Here is a 19,957-nt window from a genome sequence, read left to right as displayed (position 1 = left end):
ATGACGAACCATTACATGGAAATGAGAAAAGAAAACCCTTCCCCCACAAGATGCTTCTGGATGTGGTGTTATTTCATTAGAGCAATATAGTAATCCTAACTGAGACAAGTCCCACATCCAGTTCATTTCTTTATTTCCCAGGATTTTAAGCTTCATAGTCAATAAAAACGTGACACAGTATTTTATGTGTTTTGCTTTACTTTCTCAACCTCTATGTGAAACCCAACAAACATTTTACAGAGACGTGTGTACTCTATCCCTACTGGAATGCAGTTCAGTGCTTCTTGATATAACAGTATTTCTCACAAGTTAAAGACTGCCACTTGAAAGATATGTTTTTAAAGTTTTTAAAGGCACATCACGTTCTTCAGAAATACTGCCACCAGCACCCACTTTCTGTATTAGGACATTGTGGCCTAATGACCAAATGTGGATTATTAATTCTTACATCGACTAGAAACTTCTTGATTTTCTTCTTGAATAAATCCTTTTTGTCCAACCTGAGAAAATAAATGAACATCTTTTCTACCTTCTAAAACTTCAGGAGAGGAAACAAGGCTTTGGTAACATAAGGGATTTAACATTGATGGGGAGTGGGAATTGGAGATGCTGCAAGGAGAATTGGCATATAGAGTACAATTAACAAGGACCTGTGGGATCCTCTTCTCAGGAGGAAAACAACCAATACATTCTGGTTAATTATACTGGACACTGTCAGTCTCAAGTCTTATAGATCCTTGGAATAGCCTCAAGGACAGATTTTTACCATTTATCCACTTTACAGGTCAGTTTGAGATACCAGTAAATACCCCAAGTTAACCAGGGGTCGGGCCAGAACTCAAACAGAGGTAGTCTGGTTCCAGACCAATCTATCAAAGTGCAGCATGTTGATTCTGAGGGCATCAATGAAAGAATGGGTACCTAAATCTCTCAACATAGGACATAGAGCATCCAAGAAGCAATTCAAGACTTACGCTAGAAATTCCATTTTGCATGTTGGAGACCTCAAGACTTTACATAAATTCCTAATTGCTTCATAATCAAGGGAATTCTTCATTAAGTTCATTTGTATTACACTTTGGTTGTTAGATAAGAGATCTAAGAGATCCTGACAGCAACCAGGGGTTAAACCACAGTTTTCCAATCTATAGGGAAAGAGACAAAAGGACAAATGACTTTATTTTATGGCATAGGACAAGCACTTAAAGATATCTGTGATCTTTGGAAGATATTAGAATTTAAAAAGATATGAATATAGCTAGAGTGAATACACGAACTACAGGAACTCACATAATTAGAAATTTATGGGTTAAACATATCCCCTTCTGACATTAATTACAATGCATAATTACAAGTCCATGAAATTATGCAAGCATAATACTATAAAATTAAGAGGTGTGTGTGTGCGCGCGCGTGCGTCTGTCTGTCAGCATATGTGCTATTGGATACACTGTGAGGTCAGAGGGCATCTTTGTGAAATCCATTCTCTACCTCTAAAGCCTTTTGAGGGATTACAGGGATCAAATTCTATTTGCACAATGAGATGAGCCCCTTTACTTACTGAACTATCTCAGCAGCCCCAAACAGTTGAAATCTTCATCTATGGATAAACTAAAATATATAAATAGAAAATTTTTAATAAAGCTTGGTACTGAGTCCTTAAAAGGCAAGAAATAACAAGGCTTCAAGCATAGTGTCATTTATGTAAGCACACATCCAGGGGCTAGGGGAGACTGTTCAGTAGGTGCCTTCATCAGGGTTCAGATTGCTGTGATAAACATGATAACCAAAAACAATTTGAGGATGAAAGGGATTTTTTTGTCTTAAACTTCCACATCACACTGGAGGAAATCAGGGTAGAAACTCAAGGCAGGAATCTGAGAGCAGGGACTGAATGAAGCAGAAGCCATGGAAGAATGCTGCTTACTGGCTTGCTCTCCATAGCTTCCTTGCTTTTCTATACAAGTCAGGGTTACTTGCCCAGGGGTAATATCACCCACAGTAAGCTGGGCCTTCCCACATAAATCATTAATCAAGATAAATAAGATTCGGTGCTTAAAAGCACTGCCTGATCTTCTAAGGATACCTGGGGTTCAATTGCCAGCACCCACATGGCAGCTCACAGCTGTCTGTAACTGCAGTTCCAGGGGACACAACACCCTCACACAGAAAAACATGCAGGCAAGACACCACATACACAATAAAAACAAATACATTACATGTAATAAGAAAATGCTCGATAAAACTTGACTATAGGTCTATCTGATGGAAACTTTTTCTCAATTGAAGTTCTTTTCAGGTAACTCTAGCTTGCGCCAAGTTGACAAAATATACAAATGAAAACACCAGACAGGATGATGGTAATCTTGCTATGCAAACATAAGAACTACATTTCCAATCCCAGAACTCACATAAAAAGTCAGGGCTGAATGTGTACATCTGTAACCCTAGGACTGTAGAGGGCAGAGACAGGAGGATTTCTAAGGCTGCTGCTAGTTTCAAACCTAGCTTCAGCATCGTGAGGGACTATCTCCGAGAGACTATTACCAGGAAATAAGGTACAGATCACAGATCAGTAGAGTGGAGCACATGATGTCCTTAAGCCTCTAAGCACATATAACACACACACCCACCGAGAGAGAGAGAGAAAGAGAGAGAGAGAGAGAGAGAGAGAGAGAGAGAGAGAGAGAGAGAGAGAACACTTTTTTGAAAGGATAGTGATAATTCTTTTATCATACATTTTATCATACATTTCAACTCACTTGCCTCCAGGTCAGAATGAAGACATAATTAACCATCTGATTAAGAGCCCTTGATCAAGCCATTAATAATGTCAGAGACGACAAAATAATTTAAACAATTTTTTTGTACACAATGTTTTCTCAACCAACTAATTTGAATTTTCACCTCTACCTCCTGTTCATTTAAAGAATTCCATGTACATATATATGCTGAGGATATTAAACTTTCAAAATTGCTGCCCACATGGAAATGGCATATGTGAATGCAATGTCCATGCAAATGAGTTGCCTATGTGAATATGATTACACTAAAAGCAAAATGCAGTATGGAAAAGGAGACAGTCTCATTGATTATGACACAAGGTAGAGGAACCACAGCCAAATACACTTTAAGACAGAAAGCACTGTGAGATAAAAAGCTATCAGTAATCCACTGAGTAATAGTCACTTTAAAATTTGTAGTCCTGTCAGGCTGGTGGCCCACAATACTAGGGAGGTAATAGCAGATGAGTCATCATGAGTTCCAGACCTGCTAGGACCACTTAGAGAGAGACCGTTTCAAAAGAAAAACCCCACTGTGTATAAAATAATTGTGCAGGACAAGGCTAATGCAAGGATTTGAGGGGACACTGTAGCCTTACATATCTGTGATACCAAAGAAAAGTGAAATGTATGTATGATTAGCAACCCAAAGAATTTTGAAAATAGTAAAATAAGCCTATGGAAAAGTAGAGTAGATCTAAAGACTGATGGACAAAGGAAAGCATTTCTGACAGGCAAGCAAGGATGAGAGAAAATGAAATCCTTCTTGAGCAAAAGGATCTGCATAAGCTACCTGAGGGGACCCAGCTATACCTCTCTTGGGCATATACCCAAAAGATGCCCCAACATATAACAAAGACACGTGCTCCACTATGTTCATAGCAGCCTTATTTATAATAGCCAGAAGCTGGAAAGAACCCAGATGCCCTTCAACAGAGGAATGGATACAGAAAATGTGGTACATCTACACAATGGAATACTACTCAGCTGTCAAAAACAATGACTTTATGAAATTCACTTAGGCAAATGGATGGAAACTGGAAAATATCCTGGTTGTAACCAATCACAGAAAACACATATGGTATGCACTCATTGATAAGTGGCTAATAGCCCAAATGCTTGAACATATATTAGCCCTAGATGCACAATAAGAACAATATGCAGAACTCAAGAAGGATGACCAAAATGTGAACTTCCTCCTTCTTCAAAAGGAAACAAGAATACCCTTGGCGGGGAATAGGCAAGTTTAGAATAGAGGCAGAAGGAACACCCATTCAGAGCCTGCCCCACATGTGGCCCATACATATACAGCCATCAAACTAGGTAAGATGGATGAAGCAAAGAAGTGCAGGCCAACAGGAGCCAGATGTAGATCTCTCCTGAGATACACACCCAGAATACAGCAAATACATAGGCGAATGCCAGCAGCAAACCACTGAAGTGAGAATGGGACCCCCGTTGAAGGAATCAGAGAAAGGACTGGAAGAGCTTGAAGGGGTTTGAGACCACATATGAACAACAATTTCAAGCAACCAGAGCTTCCAGGGACTAAGCCACTACCCAAAGACTATACATGAACTGACCCTGGGCTCCAACCTCATAGGTAGCAATGAATATCCTAGTAAGATCACCAGTGGAAGGGGAAGACCTTGGTCCTGCCAAGACTGAACACCTAGTGAACGTGATTGTTGGGGGGAGGGTGGTAATGGGGGGAGGGTGGGGAGGGGGAGCCCATATAGAAGGGGAGAGGTTAGGGGGATGTTGGCCCGGAAACCGGGAAGGGGAATAGCAATTGAAATGTAAATAAATACTCAAGTTAATAAAGATAACAAAACAAAACAAAACAACAACAACAAAAAAACCCAACCAACCAATCAAGAGCCTTGAGAAGATTAGCTTAAGAGGGGGAGAGTTTGGGGCACTCTCGAGAGCATGTGCGCGCGTGCGTGCGCGCACACACACACACACACACACCCCACTAGATTGGATCTTACTGTGAACCATTATTTTAAATGTGGAGCTGTATGCATACATGGATTATGGGCATGCCACAGTTGTCAGACCATGTGTGATTGTCAGAGGAAAGTTTTCAAGAATTGTTTCACTCCTACACTTTTGGTTCTGTAGATTCCGAGGATCTAAAGCTGAATGAACATGAACATATAGAAAGGGCAGGAGATTACAAAGTCCAGAGAACTTGGCATTCTACAGAAACACGATTGGTAAAGTCTTCTATCTCATATGAAAAGTTAATTCAAGGATAACTGGAATATCTGAACAATGGCAGTGCATGGAGGACCCCAATAGAATAATATTTATGTACTAAAGAAGGTGAAGATTCTATAGCAAAAGGCGTACAAAATACAGGCCCATATATTTGGAATTTCAATTCTTATTTCTCAAAGTACCTTATCTTCTATAGCACTATTTGCTTTTATCCACATAAAAAATTACCTCTTCAACCAGTTCTTTTTTTTTTTTGGTAACAGAAAACTGAACTCACCCTAGCCTCCGAATTTGGCAGTTTGGATTCCTTAAAGCCTCACACAGAATATTCAGACCAGCATCATCCAAGATGTTGTTCCCAAGATCTAGGTTCCACAAGTTTGAGTTGTTCACAAGAACAGAAGCCAGATCCCCACAAGCCTCACTCGTGAGAACACAGCCCATCAACCTATGGAAAACACATGAGGGGAAGAGCAAGCTCTTTAGTAGCAAAACTGAGCTAAGTTCTTCCAGGGTGTTGCCCAGTCAGTTAAACCTCTTTTTCTATGTATTAGTACACAACCCAGGACATACCTAAGATGGCTTAACTATCAATAGAAACAGATGGAATTTCTTAATAAGCAAAGAAACCAATTTGTGAACAGTTGTCTCCCATAAACAAAGTTGAGTGCATATTATGTTTTTTTTAAAGCTTTTTTATTCCCCCCTAGGTATTTAAAAGTTTATTTTATATGTATAAGTGTTTTGCCTGGATATACTTGCACAACATGCACTCCCAGTATTCAGGGAAGTCAGAAAACCATGCTGGAGTATAGACAATTGTGAACCACCACCACGTGGTCCTTTGTCAGAGTGGCCAGTGTTCTTAACCTCTGAGACATCTCTCCAGGCATTAATAATTCTTTTAAAAATGGGTATACTCAACTCATGCTGCTGGGCATTGGTGGTGCATGCCTTTAAACCCAAGAATTGGGAGGCAGAGGCAGAGGCAGAGGCAGAGGCAGAGGCAGAGGCAGAGGCAGAGATCTCTCTGAGTTTGAGGCCAGCCTGACCTACAAAGAGTTCCAGGACAGCAGGCTGTTACTCAGAAACAAAATGGATGCAAACCTCTCCAAGGAACCCTTAGGTCTATAGGATTTCACATTTTTGTTGTTCTCTTTATATGTTTTTGAAGTAAGTTTGGAGGTCTTGGGGTATAGTTCAATTGTAAAAGCCCCAGTATCAATCTGCTATACACACACGCACACAGAGGCAGACACACACACGCACACAGAGGCAGACACACACACACACAGAGACAGACACACACACACACAGACACACACACACACACACAGAGGCAGACACACACACAGACACACACACACACAGACACACACACACAACAGAGGCAGACACACACACAGAGCAGGACACACACAGAGGAGACACACACACACACACAGAGGCAGACACACACACGTACACACACAGGGACACATATACACACACAGACACACACACACACAGACACACACACACAGAGGCAGACACACACACACAGAGGCAGACACACACACACACAGGCAGACACACACACACACAGGCAGACACACACACACAGACACACACACACACACACACACAGACAGACACACACACACACAGAGACACAGACACACACACACACAGACACACAGACACAGAGAGAGACAGACAGACACATACATACACAAAGAGAGAGATAGACACTCACTCACACACAAACAAACACACAGAAACAGACACACACACACACACACAAACACACACAAGGACACACACACAGGCAGACACACACACACACAGGCAGACAGACAGACACACACACACACAATCTTATCCTGAAGATGTGGATGGGTGCTTAGATGTTATAGATGCTATAATAAACTCATTTGGGAGTTGTTACCAAATACCTAAAATAAGGCACTTCAAGTGTCCAAGGTGAGGCAGAGCATTATGGTAGAAGGGTGTGGTAGGTAATGTTCCCACTTCATGTCAGGCTAAGAAGCAGGAAAGGGAAGGAAAGTACAGGTAGGGGGAAAGTGACAGCCCTCACAGTAACTGGCTTTCTCCAAGCAGGCTCCATGTGGGTGATGTTTCTTTCCATCACAACTCCAGAGAACAACACTTCTGGGTATGCTAAGAAGCTGAAGGGAAATTTAAATGCTGGCATTATAGGGCTGGAAAAATGGTTAAGAATATTGTCTGTTCTTCCAGAGGACCTAGGTTCAATTCTAGTACCCACGTGGATACTCAGAGTTGTCTATAACTTCAGTTGCAGGGCTCAAATCTCTTGTCTTCCATGGATACCAGACATACATGTGGTGCACAGACATACATGCAGGCAAAACTTCCATAACAATAAAATAAAAATAAATCTATATGCAGGGTTTATATCTCTAAGGACTCAATCATGAAAAGATCTAGCTGCAAAGTAGATGAAGACTACCGACACCTCAGTCTTATTTCACTTTGGTAATTTATTTACCAGATATTAACCTGGAAATGGAAAGATGGTTCAGTGGTTACGAGTATTGTCTCTTCTAGAGGGCCCAGCTTAATTACCAGCACTTGCATGGAGGCTCACAACTGTCTATGTCTCCAGCACTAGAATCTTCTAGCTTTCATGGGCACCAGGGCATGCACATGGTACATAGGCATCCATTCAGGAAAAACACCCATACACATAAAATAAAATAAAAGATACCTTTTGGAAAAATGAATACACTCGAAAGGAAAACTAGTAGAGAAATTTCAACCTGTGGATGTAGCTGATAGACAACAGATTTACTAGGGCACAATCAACAACAAAAATAGCTGTTTGTTCACCCTGATGCCTTTGGACTCTGAGGGAAGCAGATTATGATGGCCATAGTAATTGTGGGCTTTGGTTTTGTTTTAAACCAAACAGGCTTCTTTAGCTTGTCTCCAACAGAATGAGAGAAGAGTCAGGTCTATTAGAAGTATCAGTCTTGTTCCGATACTCATTTCTCAGTTCTTCCTTTCGTCTCCCCTGCCCTCTAAGACAGTCCATGGCTCAAAGTACACAACACTAGAGTCATAGAAAACCTACTCCAACTCCTGAAGGTTGCAGTTTGGCTGCTGAAGGGTTTGACACAGAAGCTTTACTCCACTATCCGCCAGCTTGTTAAATCCCAGGTCCAGATGGATCAAGCTCTTGTTGTTCTGAAGAGCAGTGGAGAGATGCTCACTACCAATCGGAGTGAAATAGCAGCACCTAAGCCTACAGGGAAGCACGGTATGAGGAAAGGTGGAGTCAGCCTCTACTGACCGGTGAAAACTGTCTGCTCAACACTCCATCTTAGGGCAGACTTCCTATTACCAGCCTGTACCCCTCATGAGTCATGTTTATGTCCAACTGTTAAAAACTAAACTCACATTCTTCAGACCCAATCCCAATTGTCTGTCCCCATTTCCAATTTTCTAAAACAGGGTCACTTTGCAACACGGATTGGACTACCCAGGATGGGTTGAAATGCAATGCTTCTCCTGCCACAGTCTCCCTAGTTCTAGAATTACAGGCATTAACCACCACACCCGGCTCAGCTTTTTATACTATAAATCAAATGGTAATCTTTTATTTTCACATATCTATATCTATATCTATATCTATATCTATATATTCCACTCTTGCAGAACTAGCTACATGGCATAGAGAAACAGGCATGAATACTATAATAGGAATAAGCAAAGTCAGCATCTTTGTATATGAGAGTGGCATTTTAAATCAGTAATTTAATAATTTTGGTACAATATGCCTTATATATAGGGAGAAATAAGTATAATCCTTATAAAAATTAACTTGGAAAAACTAAATATGTAAACGTTAAATTCAGGATAAATTTGGGGTAATGTATGTTAAATGCATTAAAAATTATGAAATGACAAAATTAATTTAAAAAAAGATATTTCTAGAAATAATAAATTTTAGGAGTCATAAGGCAGAATGACTTACAAAATGTAAACATCTGGGTTAGGTATGTAGTACATGCCTGTAATCCAAGCGTTTGGAAGGTTGAAGCAGTGGAATTTCCAATTCTGGACTAGCCTAGGCTACATACATAGCAAGTTCAAAGCTAGCCCAAGCAACACAAGATCATATCTTAAATTAGTTCAAAATTTCATAATATGAAGCAATTATACAGGAAGTTAGAAATAAAGCAACAAGATAGAAAAATTATCTGTAGTATATAAAAGTAGGCATGATATAATCATGTATGACTTTTATAACAGAAAACATCCAGAAGAAACTGGAGCCTTTGAGGAAGCAATTCCTAGCATATGAAAACCCCTAAATATCTGAAAACAGTCTCAACAAAAGTCATTCAAAAGTTGTGGTTTTCTAAAGATCTTATAGTGTGTATACATATATATGTGCATTCATTCTAAGCTATGTTATATTGGGAAGATGAGAGCAGAGACTCACACAAGGCTTTGGAGAGTACACCGTGGATGCCTCAAGGTATAGCTGAGCAGCTCTATCCCTTCATCTTCCAAGACGTTGTGTGCCAAGCATAAATGTGTCAGCCTCTTAGTTTTGGTGAGAGCCGAGGAAAGAACTTCACAACCAACTTTTGTGAGGCCACAGCTTGCTAACCTGAAGTGGAAACAGATAAAAAAAAAGGACCCACTCATCTGTTTCCAAATGTCCTGCCTTACTCCTTGAGGAAGTTATCTGATACTTATATATTGGCCAATTTTCCTGTAGAATTAACCTCAACAGACATTTAACTTGTGAATTCCATTGCATTTAGGTACACGAGAGAATGAAACAAAATGGGAGAGTCTAGAAAGTATGAAAAAAGAAAAAAGTATAAAGCCAAACACGAGAAGATAGGACTGGGGAAATAGCTCAGTTGGTAGGCTCTTGCCATACAAGTACTAGTTTCCCCATTTTGATCACCAGCACTATGTAACAAGGTGAGTAAATTAGCTTATGTTATAAACCCAGTTCTAGGAGGGTGGACACAGGCAGATCATTAGGGCTCATGGTGGTCAGCCAGCTTAGCCTATTTAGTGAATTCCAGGCCAATGAAAGACTGTCTCGCAAAGTAAGGTGGATGATTCCTGAGGAACAATACTCATGGTTGACCAGAGACAGACAGAGAGGAGAGAGAGACACTGAGACCACCCTCCCAGACACATACCCCAACCCGCCCCCACCCACTGACACACCCAGACAGACTCCCACAAAAACTCCCACACAGAGACACCCCCCCACATCCCCCACAGATAGTGACAGAGGCACATATACACAGGGCAGAGCTAGATAGACAGACTCATGTGTGTGCATGCACACACACACAGCCACAGAGCCACAAAGACAAACTTGAAGAACTGGTCATAGAGCTTAGTGTTATTGCCTCCTTACCATGTTCAAAGTTCTAGGCTTAACCCCAGGACAAAAAAAATAGGAGTACAGAAGAACCCTGAACTAGCCATGTTAACCCACACTATATTCTTATCCAGTTAATAAGGTATAAGCAAATTGACTCACGCTAGTCTCTCTAGAGGACAGTTTGGATTTTCTAAGACCTCACACAACGACTTTACGCCATCATTTGATAGACTGTTGGTGGACAGATTCAGAAATACCAGGCTCCTGTTGCTCTGGAGAGCCTTGGATAGATTTTGACAATGGGTTACATTCAGGTCGCAGGATTCCAACCTGAAAAGCAATACAGGAAAGGGGAAATGGCACATTTCCGAGAACTGGAACCTCTCTTTACTCAGCCACTGGGGGGGAGCAGTCTCTCACTTTTGGAGATCTGGACTGAAAATTCAGCTTCCCTTCATAAAACAAAACATTTAATAGCTAAAGCATATGGCCCTGATAGAAGTTTCCTCCGTAGTCCCACTATATCAGGTTGGAAAATCCCAATGCCTCTCAAAAATATGAATGAATACAGTTTTAAATCCACTAAATGGTATCTTTTTCATAACAAGGAAAGGAGTTACCTCTATCTACAACTGATAAGATGGATAGAAGGAAGCTATGATGTTGACCTTGTACATTGATTTGTAGAGCAAAGATGTACCACGAGTCAGGTGCTAAAGCTGGGAGTCATTTTCTAAAGAACCTAATTTTGCTTTAATATTGAAAATGTTTATTGTTAAAGAACTTGTAAATTAGAAACATTACCCAATGAGGGTAGTCAGACCCAAAGTCTATACATCCCTAAGTGAGCCTTTACAGAGTTAGAATAGGACTTGATTTTTAAGAATGAAAATAGGGGGTATTGCTTAGTTGGCAGAGTCCTACAGTTTTCTAACACTTTCACGACTACTATCATGTAAAACCAGAAAGTAAAATATCAGAATGCCCCTCTGAGGAGTTCAGCTCAGCCATGATCTATGCACGAACCAGATTAATAAGGACATTAATACTGTCCAACTCTAGTGAGATCTAAAGCAAATAGGAAATTGGATATTGTTCCATATGAAGTATTTAGGATGCTTACAAGACTAGAGCTTATAATACCCATGTATTTAGAGAACAGCATTTAGAGAACAACCACACATTTAGAGAACAACCAGTCTTCCATAATGTAGTATTACTGCAAACTTGACAACTTCTGACAGAGCAGTCATTGCCAGCTCTACTAAGTCGAGTCACATCCAGAGTCTCCTGCCCAGCAGCCTACTATAAAATCTACGTTGAGCATCTTCAGTAGAAGGCAATATTCAAATCTCAACAGAAAAGGGGTCTTATTAAACCCTGCCACTTCCAGTATTCAAAGCTTTTGTTTTAGATCCATAGACAACAATGTAAGAGAACATCTTCCCTACCACGCAACAGTATGGATTTTCTTTGTTTAGCTATTGGTATTTTATTTTTAAGTCATAAGAACAAGTGACATATGTCTCACTTGACTTCCAGATAATACAGGTTTAATCCTAAGTCTGCTTGCCTGCTAGTTAATTTTCCTGTCTCAACCAGATTCAAGACTTGCCCCTCAGATGTTATGTGTTAAGTGAATTTCATTTTAAAAAACCTGGTTAAGACTTAAAAACATTTCTCCAGTGGTCACAGAATTCACCTTCCTATTTTCAAAAGGTTTTGCTACTTTTCAAAGTACCTGGACTATAAGTTTTATTTGTGAGAAATAACTTACCTTGACCCTTCATTCATTAAGATTCAACTCACAGAACTGTCCCCAGGGATTATAAAAATTTCTAAGATGAATCTATTTTTCTGGTTTTATGTGTGAGAAAAACTGACTTAACTAACTTTAACTAGAAAGTAAGTTTTCTTAAAGGATGTCATCCCATGTGCAAACTAAGTATGATGGCTAAGGCTCTCCTTATTACTTAAAAGCCTCAACTGGAGGGCCAGCGGTAAGAGGAACAGTACATGACAGTGAGTGTCCACCTTGACAGTTGACAGTTGCCACACTGTTCTTTCTCAGCCTTCCAGGGTTGGCTCTGAGCCACAGTTGAAGATGGTAGGGATTTATTATCAATAAACAAGTACAATGGAGCTTTCTCTAGCACTGGTTCCTATCATCATTAGTCAAAGACACAATATATACCAGAACTGAAATCAGAAAAATGTTAAACGTTCATCAATTCTTGGTCTATTCCCTTTCTTCATTTGGAAAATAAAAGACATAGATATACAATGAAAAGTGTTTCATGGGTAATGACAGGAGTGAGTAGTCTTCCTGTGGTGGGGGATGAACTAGAAAAATAGGCTTCCACTATACAGCCATGTGAACACCAAGTCCAGACTTCAAGTGTCTCCAGGGCAGACACAAGTCCAAGTTGTAATGAAAACTCAAGCTTACCTCAGCACCCGTAATTTACATCCTTGATACTTCAAGGCTTCACATAAGGTCTTCACTCCATTGTCTCCTAAGTCAGTATCTTTCAGGTCAAGATGTGTCACAGTGTTGTTGAAAGCCAGGAAACTAAAATCGTAACAGCTATTCAGGAAACAGACAGCTCTGAACCTTCAGAAGAAATATATGCAGAATGATTATATAATCATCTTCACCCATAGTTTCCTCACCTCCTTCCACTTCTTACTGTCATCCCTTATATACTCCAGAGTAAAGCTCCAAACCAGAGTTTCAGAGAACTGCTATAACAGCAACAGCGGGAGCAGCAGCAGCAGCAGCAGCAGCAACAACAACAATAAAAGGGCTACCATATAGCTTTGGATTTGTCATTTGACAACTGGCATTCTCAACTAATTTGACATTACAGGAAATGAAAATGGTAATTATCAGGAAAGATGGAAGCCTCTGAACTATTAGGAATGACTACCACAGTTATGATGGGCACTCCAAATACTGCAATGATAACATCAACTTACAACACATAAGTCCTTTCTATAATCAAAAGTAAATACACAAAAGCATCACATGTCTATGATTAGCAATGTATACTGTTGCAGATATGCCATCATTCTGTGGGCTTCAGTAAGTATATCAAGGTAGCACAGATAGCAAACAAAAGGGCTCATCTTCTGATTTTTCTCTACTTCTTCCTAAGTGCATTTCTATTTAATATACTGATTTTTATGCAGTGCCTCTTCTGGACCAGAATTCCATCTGTCCATACTGCACCTTAACTAGCAACCGCCTGGAAACCACTTCCCTTCCTTCCAGCTCATTACCCAGCAGTCTTCCTCCATTCCCTCTCTCCCTAGCTAAGAGCCCACAAGAAAGTACTTTTGCCTATTCACACAGCTAACCATCCTCCTAAGTCACACTGTAAGTATAATTAGAAGCAATTTTTTTCAGGGGAAAATGACTTACCACCAAGAAGCCTAATTGAGAATAGTCGTTATGGTATCATCCCTTAGAGGGACCCTCCCATTTTAAAAGGAACTAGCCAAAAGGTAGCATTGATTATTAATATTTACACCAGTGACATCTGGGAAAAGACAATGTGAGAGAGATGCTCAGAGATGAGTAAGAAGGACTCATACATCCAATGGCCTTTCTTTATCTGTAGGTTTACATATGCTTAAAATATGACACCAGTGCTCACAAACAATGAGATTCTAGGAGAAAATATTTGGTAGGAAGCTAGAAAATTCTTAAAGGAACCTCAAAACCACATGCCAACTGGTACTACAACCACTGCATCTTTCCCAGAACAAGTGAACTCATATTCCCATATCCTCGGGCATCTCCATTTTTCCTGTTAGAATATTTTCCACAATGATTGTAAGTACAGTCCCACATCACTTAATGAAGAAAATTTTTTTAGAATGTTTCATGATTTTGGCCTTGTGAGAACAGTTATACTTACATGGATCTAGGTCATTAGGCAACAAGAGTTACGGAACCATTACCATCCTTCATTGACCAAAAAGCCTTTGTGTGTCATATGACAGTTTTTATTTGCTACTGATTTTCCCTAACAATAAGAGTAGAAGGTAAGGCAAAGAAAAACAATGGCGAAACCCCCATTAGAATTTCTCATGTGTCAGGCAGAGGTGAGGCATGCCTTTAATTGGCCCACTCTGGAGGCAGAAGTAGGTAGTCTCTCCAGTTTGCGGCCAGTCTGATTTACAGAATGAGTTCCAGGGCTATACAGAGAAATCCTGTCTCAAAACCCCCACCCGCACACTCCGCCATGCAAGACTTACATTACTTTTTGTAGGTTACACTTTGGGTGACTGAATTCTTCATTCAAAATTTTCATCAATGATTCATCAAGTCTGCTTTCATACAGATCCATTTCTAACAGGGATTCATTTGTATGAAGCACAGAAAACAGATCTCGCCAGTAGTGGATGATTCTAACAGCAGCATCCTCAAGGCTGCATAATTGAAAAAAGGACCAGTCACTTTTGCCTTAGAAGAAGCTATTGGATAAAAATGTGCTATGAAAGAACATTAGGTACATCTTTGCTATTGACAGTCCACCAGACATCTTCTCTGGCTACCCCTAGACTTTATTTACCCATCCCCGCAACCTCATCCATTCCCACCCATTTCCCTCAACACATATGAAATAAAAACTACAGAGACTTCACTTGGTAGCAAGAAACTCAGTGGGGAAGAAGTCTGACCTACATTATCTCTGTGTATGTTGGAACTTGGTATGTAGACCAACCTGACCTCAAACTAACAGACCTGCCTCTGCAGTGCTGAGATTAAAGGTGTGCTTAACCACATCCAAGCTTATGTATCTGCTTTCCTCCAGGTATATGTGCCAGTGTATGTACTCATGTGGACGCCAGAAGACAATGTCAGGTATTGTTCCTTGGGTGTAGTATTTTGTTTTTTAGACAAGATTTCCTCATGGCCTGGAAATTGCCAAATAAGGTAGGCTAGCTGGCTAATGAGTTCCAGGAATCTGCTGGAGTCTGTCTGTCCTGGCATTGTGATTACACATGCATGTCACTCTGCAATGAGGGTTTAGGTGTTGAAAATGTCTTCATGTTTAAGGCAGGTGCTTTATCAACTGATCAGTCTCTAAAAAGTCCTTTGTGTTGTAATGAAATCGAAATGAATGAGGCTGGGTGTTGTTTAATGGTATTTTTATCTAGTATGTTTTAAGATGTTGGGGTTTTGAGTCCCAACTCTGGGGAAGGGAAATTTAATAAATGAAACTGCGTAGTGGTGGGCTATGGAGACCTTAATTTGTGGAAACCATTCAAGAGCTTCCTATTTACAAACAACTTAGACAAATGGTGAGTCAGACAGAGATAATGCTCATTAAACTGGTCACATCTAATAAGCTGTGACAACTGGCAACCGTATGAGCAGCACTCAGTGCATGATAGCTATTGTATGATGTATGTTTGAATCAATTATCATTTTCTAGACAAACACCTCTATGTCTCAGTTTTGAATTTTAGAATTGTAACATCACACCTATGTTCACAATTCTCTTGCCATCAGAATTAAACTGGATATAATGTTAAGCATCTTGTTTACCATATAATTGTATGCCACATAGTAAGTTTTTACTTTTAGTTAAATATAGAAACTTTATAGTTCATATCTTCTCACAGAAAAGCCAACTTCATGAAAGGGAAAGAGTAAATTCATATGTAGAACAGAAGAGTTTAGGGGGATAGAGGACAGGTAGATGACCTGTGCATACCAGCCTCAGCAAGAGATTTCTAGATGGATTATCTAAAAATAACTTCGTATGTTAGCTAAGCAATGTTCTTTCTGTAAATCTACTTCCTTCATTACCAGTAAACTCAACACTTACCAAATTTCAGCTGTGGGGTCCAACATATTTCTCAAGTCTGCCCTTGCTGTCAGTCTCACAGTCTGTAGAGAGTGGCAGTGCTTAAGACAGTATGAATATATGAGCAATTTGGATTCTTCATCAACCTTTACCATAATCTTTTGGAAATACATCAGTGCCTGAGTGATGAATTCTTCATCTTGAGTTTCATATATACAGTGAAGCAAGTCTTGAATTCTCAGCTGTGATAGAGGAGAGTCATCCTTTTCTAATGCTTCCAGACACACAAGTAACTCTTCCCTTACCGCCCTGGATATTGTAAGGTTGAAAGTTTCCTCCAGTTGTTGTACTCTGTCTTTATTCAGTAGACCAAACAAAAAGCATTTCATCTGTTCCAAATGAGGGTCATGAAAATGGTTGCTTTCAAGCAACAGATGCACGTTTTCGAAAGGTTCTAAGGGATGGTCTTTTTCTTCTGGATTCTCTCTCAGCAAGTAAAACAGAGCTGCAAAATACTCCTGAACTTGGAGGTGAGTGAATGTGTAGCAGTTTTCACACTCGGTGTCCTGCTGAAGAACATTTGCCTCTAGGAAAAGTGAGAGGTCCTCTCTGGTTAGCTCATGCTTTCGGAGATTTTGCTGGTAGAGCACATGCTTCATAGTCCAAATGCCTTCAACAGCGGCCTGGCATAGGCTCCTTAGTAGTGTTTCATTGGGCAGAGTAACAGAGCTCCCAGCTATGCGTGGAAATAAGCTGCAGATGTAATATGTGAACAGAGCTGTACTGGTCTGGCAGGTCATTTCCACATTGCCACCTTTCTCCACTTGCTCCTTCAGGAAAGTACAGATCATCTGGCACACATGGCATACATGGCACATGTTGAAAAGCTTTGCATTCATTCTTATTGAACAAACTGCATTCATAGCCCATGTCTTATCTTTTAACAAGTGATGAATATAGTCAATCCTTGAACTCCTAGACAGTCCTGGCAGCTTTACACGATGAGGTTTCTGCAACAAAGGCACTAGTCGTTTCCAAGCTGTTGTTCTTGTTGTTACTAATAAGTATGACTCAGGAAGCATCACTTTCCTCAGCAAACTACTAATGAGAAAAGACACTGGGTGCTTCTGGGTCCAGTCTCTACACAGTGCAAACTCTGGCTCTTCAAAGGAGAAATCCAGCTCATCAAAACTATCAAGTATAAAAAGGAGACTGCTGGGTTTGCACAGGATCTGTTCAATGGGGCCCTCGCTACTAGGCCAGTGCTTTGATATTAGCTGAGCAAAGTTTTTCTCCTTCTCTTGGCTAATTTCTCTCCCACTGAGATAAAAAACATGGGTAAACTGCTGATAGAGATTGCCATCTGCCCATTCTAAGACTGCCTTTTTCAACAACGTTGTCTTCCCAATTCCAGCAGCTCCATAAAGGACTACCGTTTGTGGAGACTTGGAAGTTTGGATATTCACATCAAATATATGCTCCAACAGCTTTTGGTCTTTGTGAGTAGTTACACAATTTAAAGTTGCAGATTCTCCAAGCAAAGAAGTCTTATCCCATATAATAAAAAAATTTTCCTTTATTATAGTTCTGTAGTCTATTCCATAATTTAAGTCAGTTAGAATGGAAAAAAACCAAAGACACACATGATCAAAACTTTCTTTAATTTCACTGTTAAGATTCTCACTGACCACCCGTCCCCTTCTTTCTGTCCACCCTTCCCTCTTTATCCCAGCCATATAGGTTTTAGGAATCGAACCCCGATCCTTCTGTAAGAGCAACAAGTGCTCTTAACTACTTGACTCTTTCTTTAGACCTCTAGGTTAACTTTTGACTAGACATTTCTAAATACTGTATTCTTGACATCTCAAGTTAATATGGTTGTGGGTTTGACTTTGGCCATAACTCCAGTTTTATTGACTTTGAAGGACTGATAACAGTGGTACATTGAAAGTAAACTGTTCAACTGAATAATGGTTCTTAGGAACTAACCCTGCCATCATAAAGTTATAAAAATACATAAAAACTGACCAAATTCTTTATCCTCAGACACTATTTCCTCTTTAGAAAGTTGGTCTTCCATCTCCTCATCCTCTGTCTTCATGGTCTTTGTTGGTCCTGAAATAGGTTCCAAGAGGATCATGAGATTTACCAGAAATGGAGCTTTAGGAATGGTTAGAATGGAGACAGAATTGTGCTGTGTTGTGATTCTATGACTATCTGGGTGTAGTGGTGAAATAGGTAAATTGCTTTGGCTCCTGGCTGGTTGCATTCACCCAAGAGCTCTGGATTTATGAATGAAGGACACACACACACACACACACACACACACACACACACACACACACACACACACACTTACTTTGATATGCCTTGATAACTCGATGGCTGGCAACTTCTAAACTTCCCTGGATAGCACACAATCCCCTCCAGTATTCCCGAATTAACATCTTAAAATCTATAGTTCATCTCTGCTACCCCAGACCCAATGGAGGAATGGTCCCCAGGACCACGTTCCCAGAACCTTACATGTTGTCTGTTATCCTTGCTCCCCTGTCACTTCCTCTTCCTTTCTCTCTCTGTCCCTTGACTACAGAATCTAAACATCCCACGTCTATCTTCCTGCCCAGCCCAGAATTATTGTACAGCCATTCTTTATCATCAATTGAAGTCCACTGTGGGCAGTGGACCTTCAGTGTTTGGAACCACTGCTTTTGGTAAGAAATTAAGACAAAGCACTAGAACCAATTCTTAACATCTGCATTTAGTTAAACCAGAGCCAAGAGCTTCAAATTCTGCACCAGGTTAGCTGAGGAAGAATGTGGTACAAACACTAGGGTGAACTTTTGCCTTCTTTATGCTCTAACAGCAGACACAAAACCCCCTTGTGAAATAGAAGAAAAGAAAATTCAAACTGAGGGAAACCTGGAAGTGAAAAATTTAGGAACTTAAAGCAGAGACATTAGAGGAAAGCCTCACCAACAGAATAAGAGTTGGAAGACATACTCAGGCATTCAAGACATGACAGAAGAAATGAAGAGTTTGGTCAAAGGAAATGCTAAATCTAAAAAATTCTGGTATGCTATCCTGAAATCTTGGACACTGTGAAAACACCAAGTCTAAGGATGATAGAAATAGAAGAAGGAGAAGGAACCCAAGTCAAAGACACAGAAAATTTTAAAAAGTCAAATCCTATAGAATAAAAATTTACTAATATTCTATCAAAATACAAGAAGCATATAGGACACTATAAAAAGACCCCTCAGCACATTAAAATGTTAAGTCTACAGAATAAAGGATATTAAAAACTTTAAGGGAAAAAGACCAAGTAACATAAAGGCAGACCTGACTTCTCAATGGAGACCTTAAAAGCTGTAAGTGCCTGAACACATGTTCCAGACTCTAAGAGACCAAAGATGCCAGACACAGACAGATACCTTTACACACACACACACACACACACACACACACACACACACACACACACACACACACACAGAGAGAGAGAGAGAGAGAGAGAGAGAGAGAGAAGAGACCCACCCCAGACAGAGAGACCCATACTCTGAAAGAGACAGAGACCCACCCTCAGACAGAGAAGAGAGACCCACCCCCTACACAGAGACAGAGATCCATTCCCCATAAAAGATGGACAGAGGCTCCCCTCACCACAACAGACAGAGATCCACCCTCTACCACGATGAACAGAAACTCGCTCCTCTATGACAGATGGACAGAGACCCAACCTCTGA

The 19,957-nt window shown here is 40.3% G+C and overlaps 1 protein-coding gene across 1 annotated transcript; it reads right to left on the bottom strand.

Moving 5' to 3' along the window:
- Positions 1-367: 367 nt before the first annotated feature.
- Positions 368-18,312, bottom strand: Nlrp14 (NLR family pyrin domain containing 14). The gene is made up of 10 exons (XM_032895893.1): positions 18,240-18,312; positions 16,233-17,817; positions 14,653-14,826; positions 12,839-13,003; positions 10,549-10,719; positions 9,478-9,648; positions 8,104-8,274; positions 5,287-5,457; positions 975-1,145; positions 368-500 (listed from the first exon to the last, which is right to left on the bottom strand). The coding sequence occupies exons 1-10, from the start codon at positions 18,310-18,312 to the stop codon at positions 368-370; spliced, it is 2,985 nt and encodes a 994-aa protein (XP_032751784.1).
- Between the last annotated feature and the right edge of the window lie 1,645 nt (positions 18,313-19,957).

This window comes from Rattus rattus, chromosome 2, assembly GCF_011064425.1.
Source record: "Rattus rattus isolate New Zealand chromosome 2, Rrattus_CSIRO_v1, whole genome shotgun sequence".
NCBI classification, from domain to species: Eukaryota; Metazoa; Chordata; class Mammalia; order Rodentia; family Muridae; genus Rattus; species Rattus rattus.
Note: the sequence above shows the minus strand (reverse complement) of the source record. Positions and strands in the feature narration are given on the sequence as shown.

Coding starts and splice junctions, on each gene's coding strand:
- Nlrp14 (XM_032895893.1), bottom strand. CDS start 18,312: ATGAAGACAGAGGATGAGGAGATGGAAGACCAACTTTCTAAAGAGGAA. Junction 17,818..18,239: donor GTCTGAGGATAAAGAATTTG/GTCAGTTTTTAT, acceptor TAACTGACTTAA/ATTATGGAATAGACTACAGA. Junction 5,458..8,103: donor TGCAACCTTCAGGAGTTGGA/GTAGGTTTTCTA, acceptor TGTTTTCCATAG/GTTGATGGGCTGTGTTCTCA.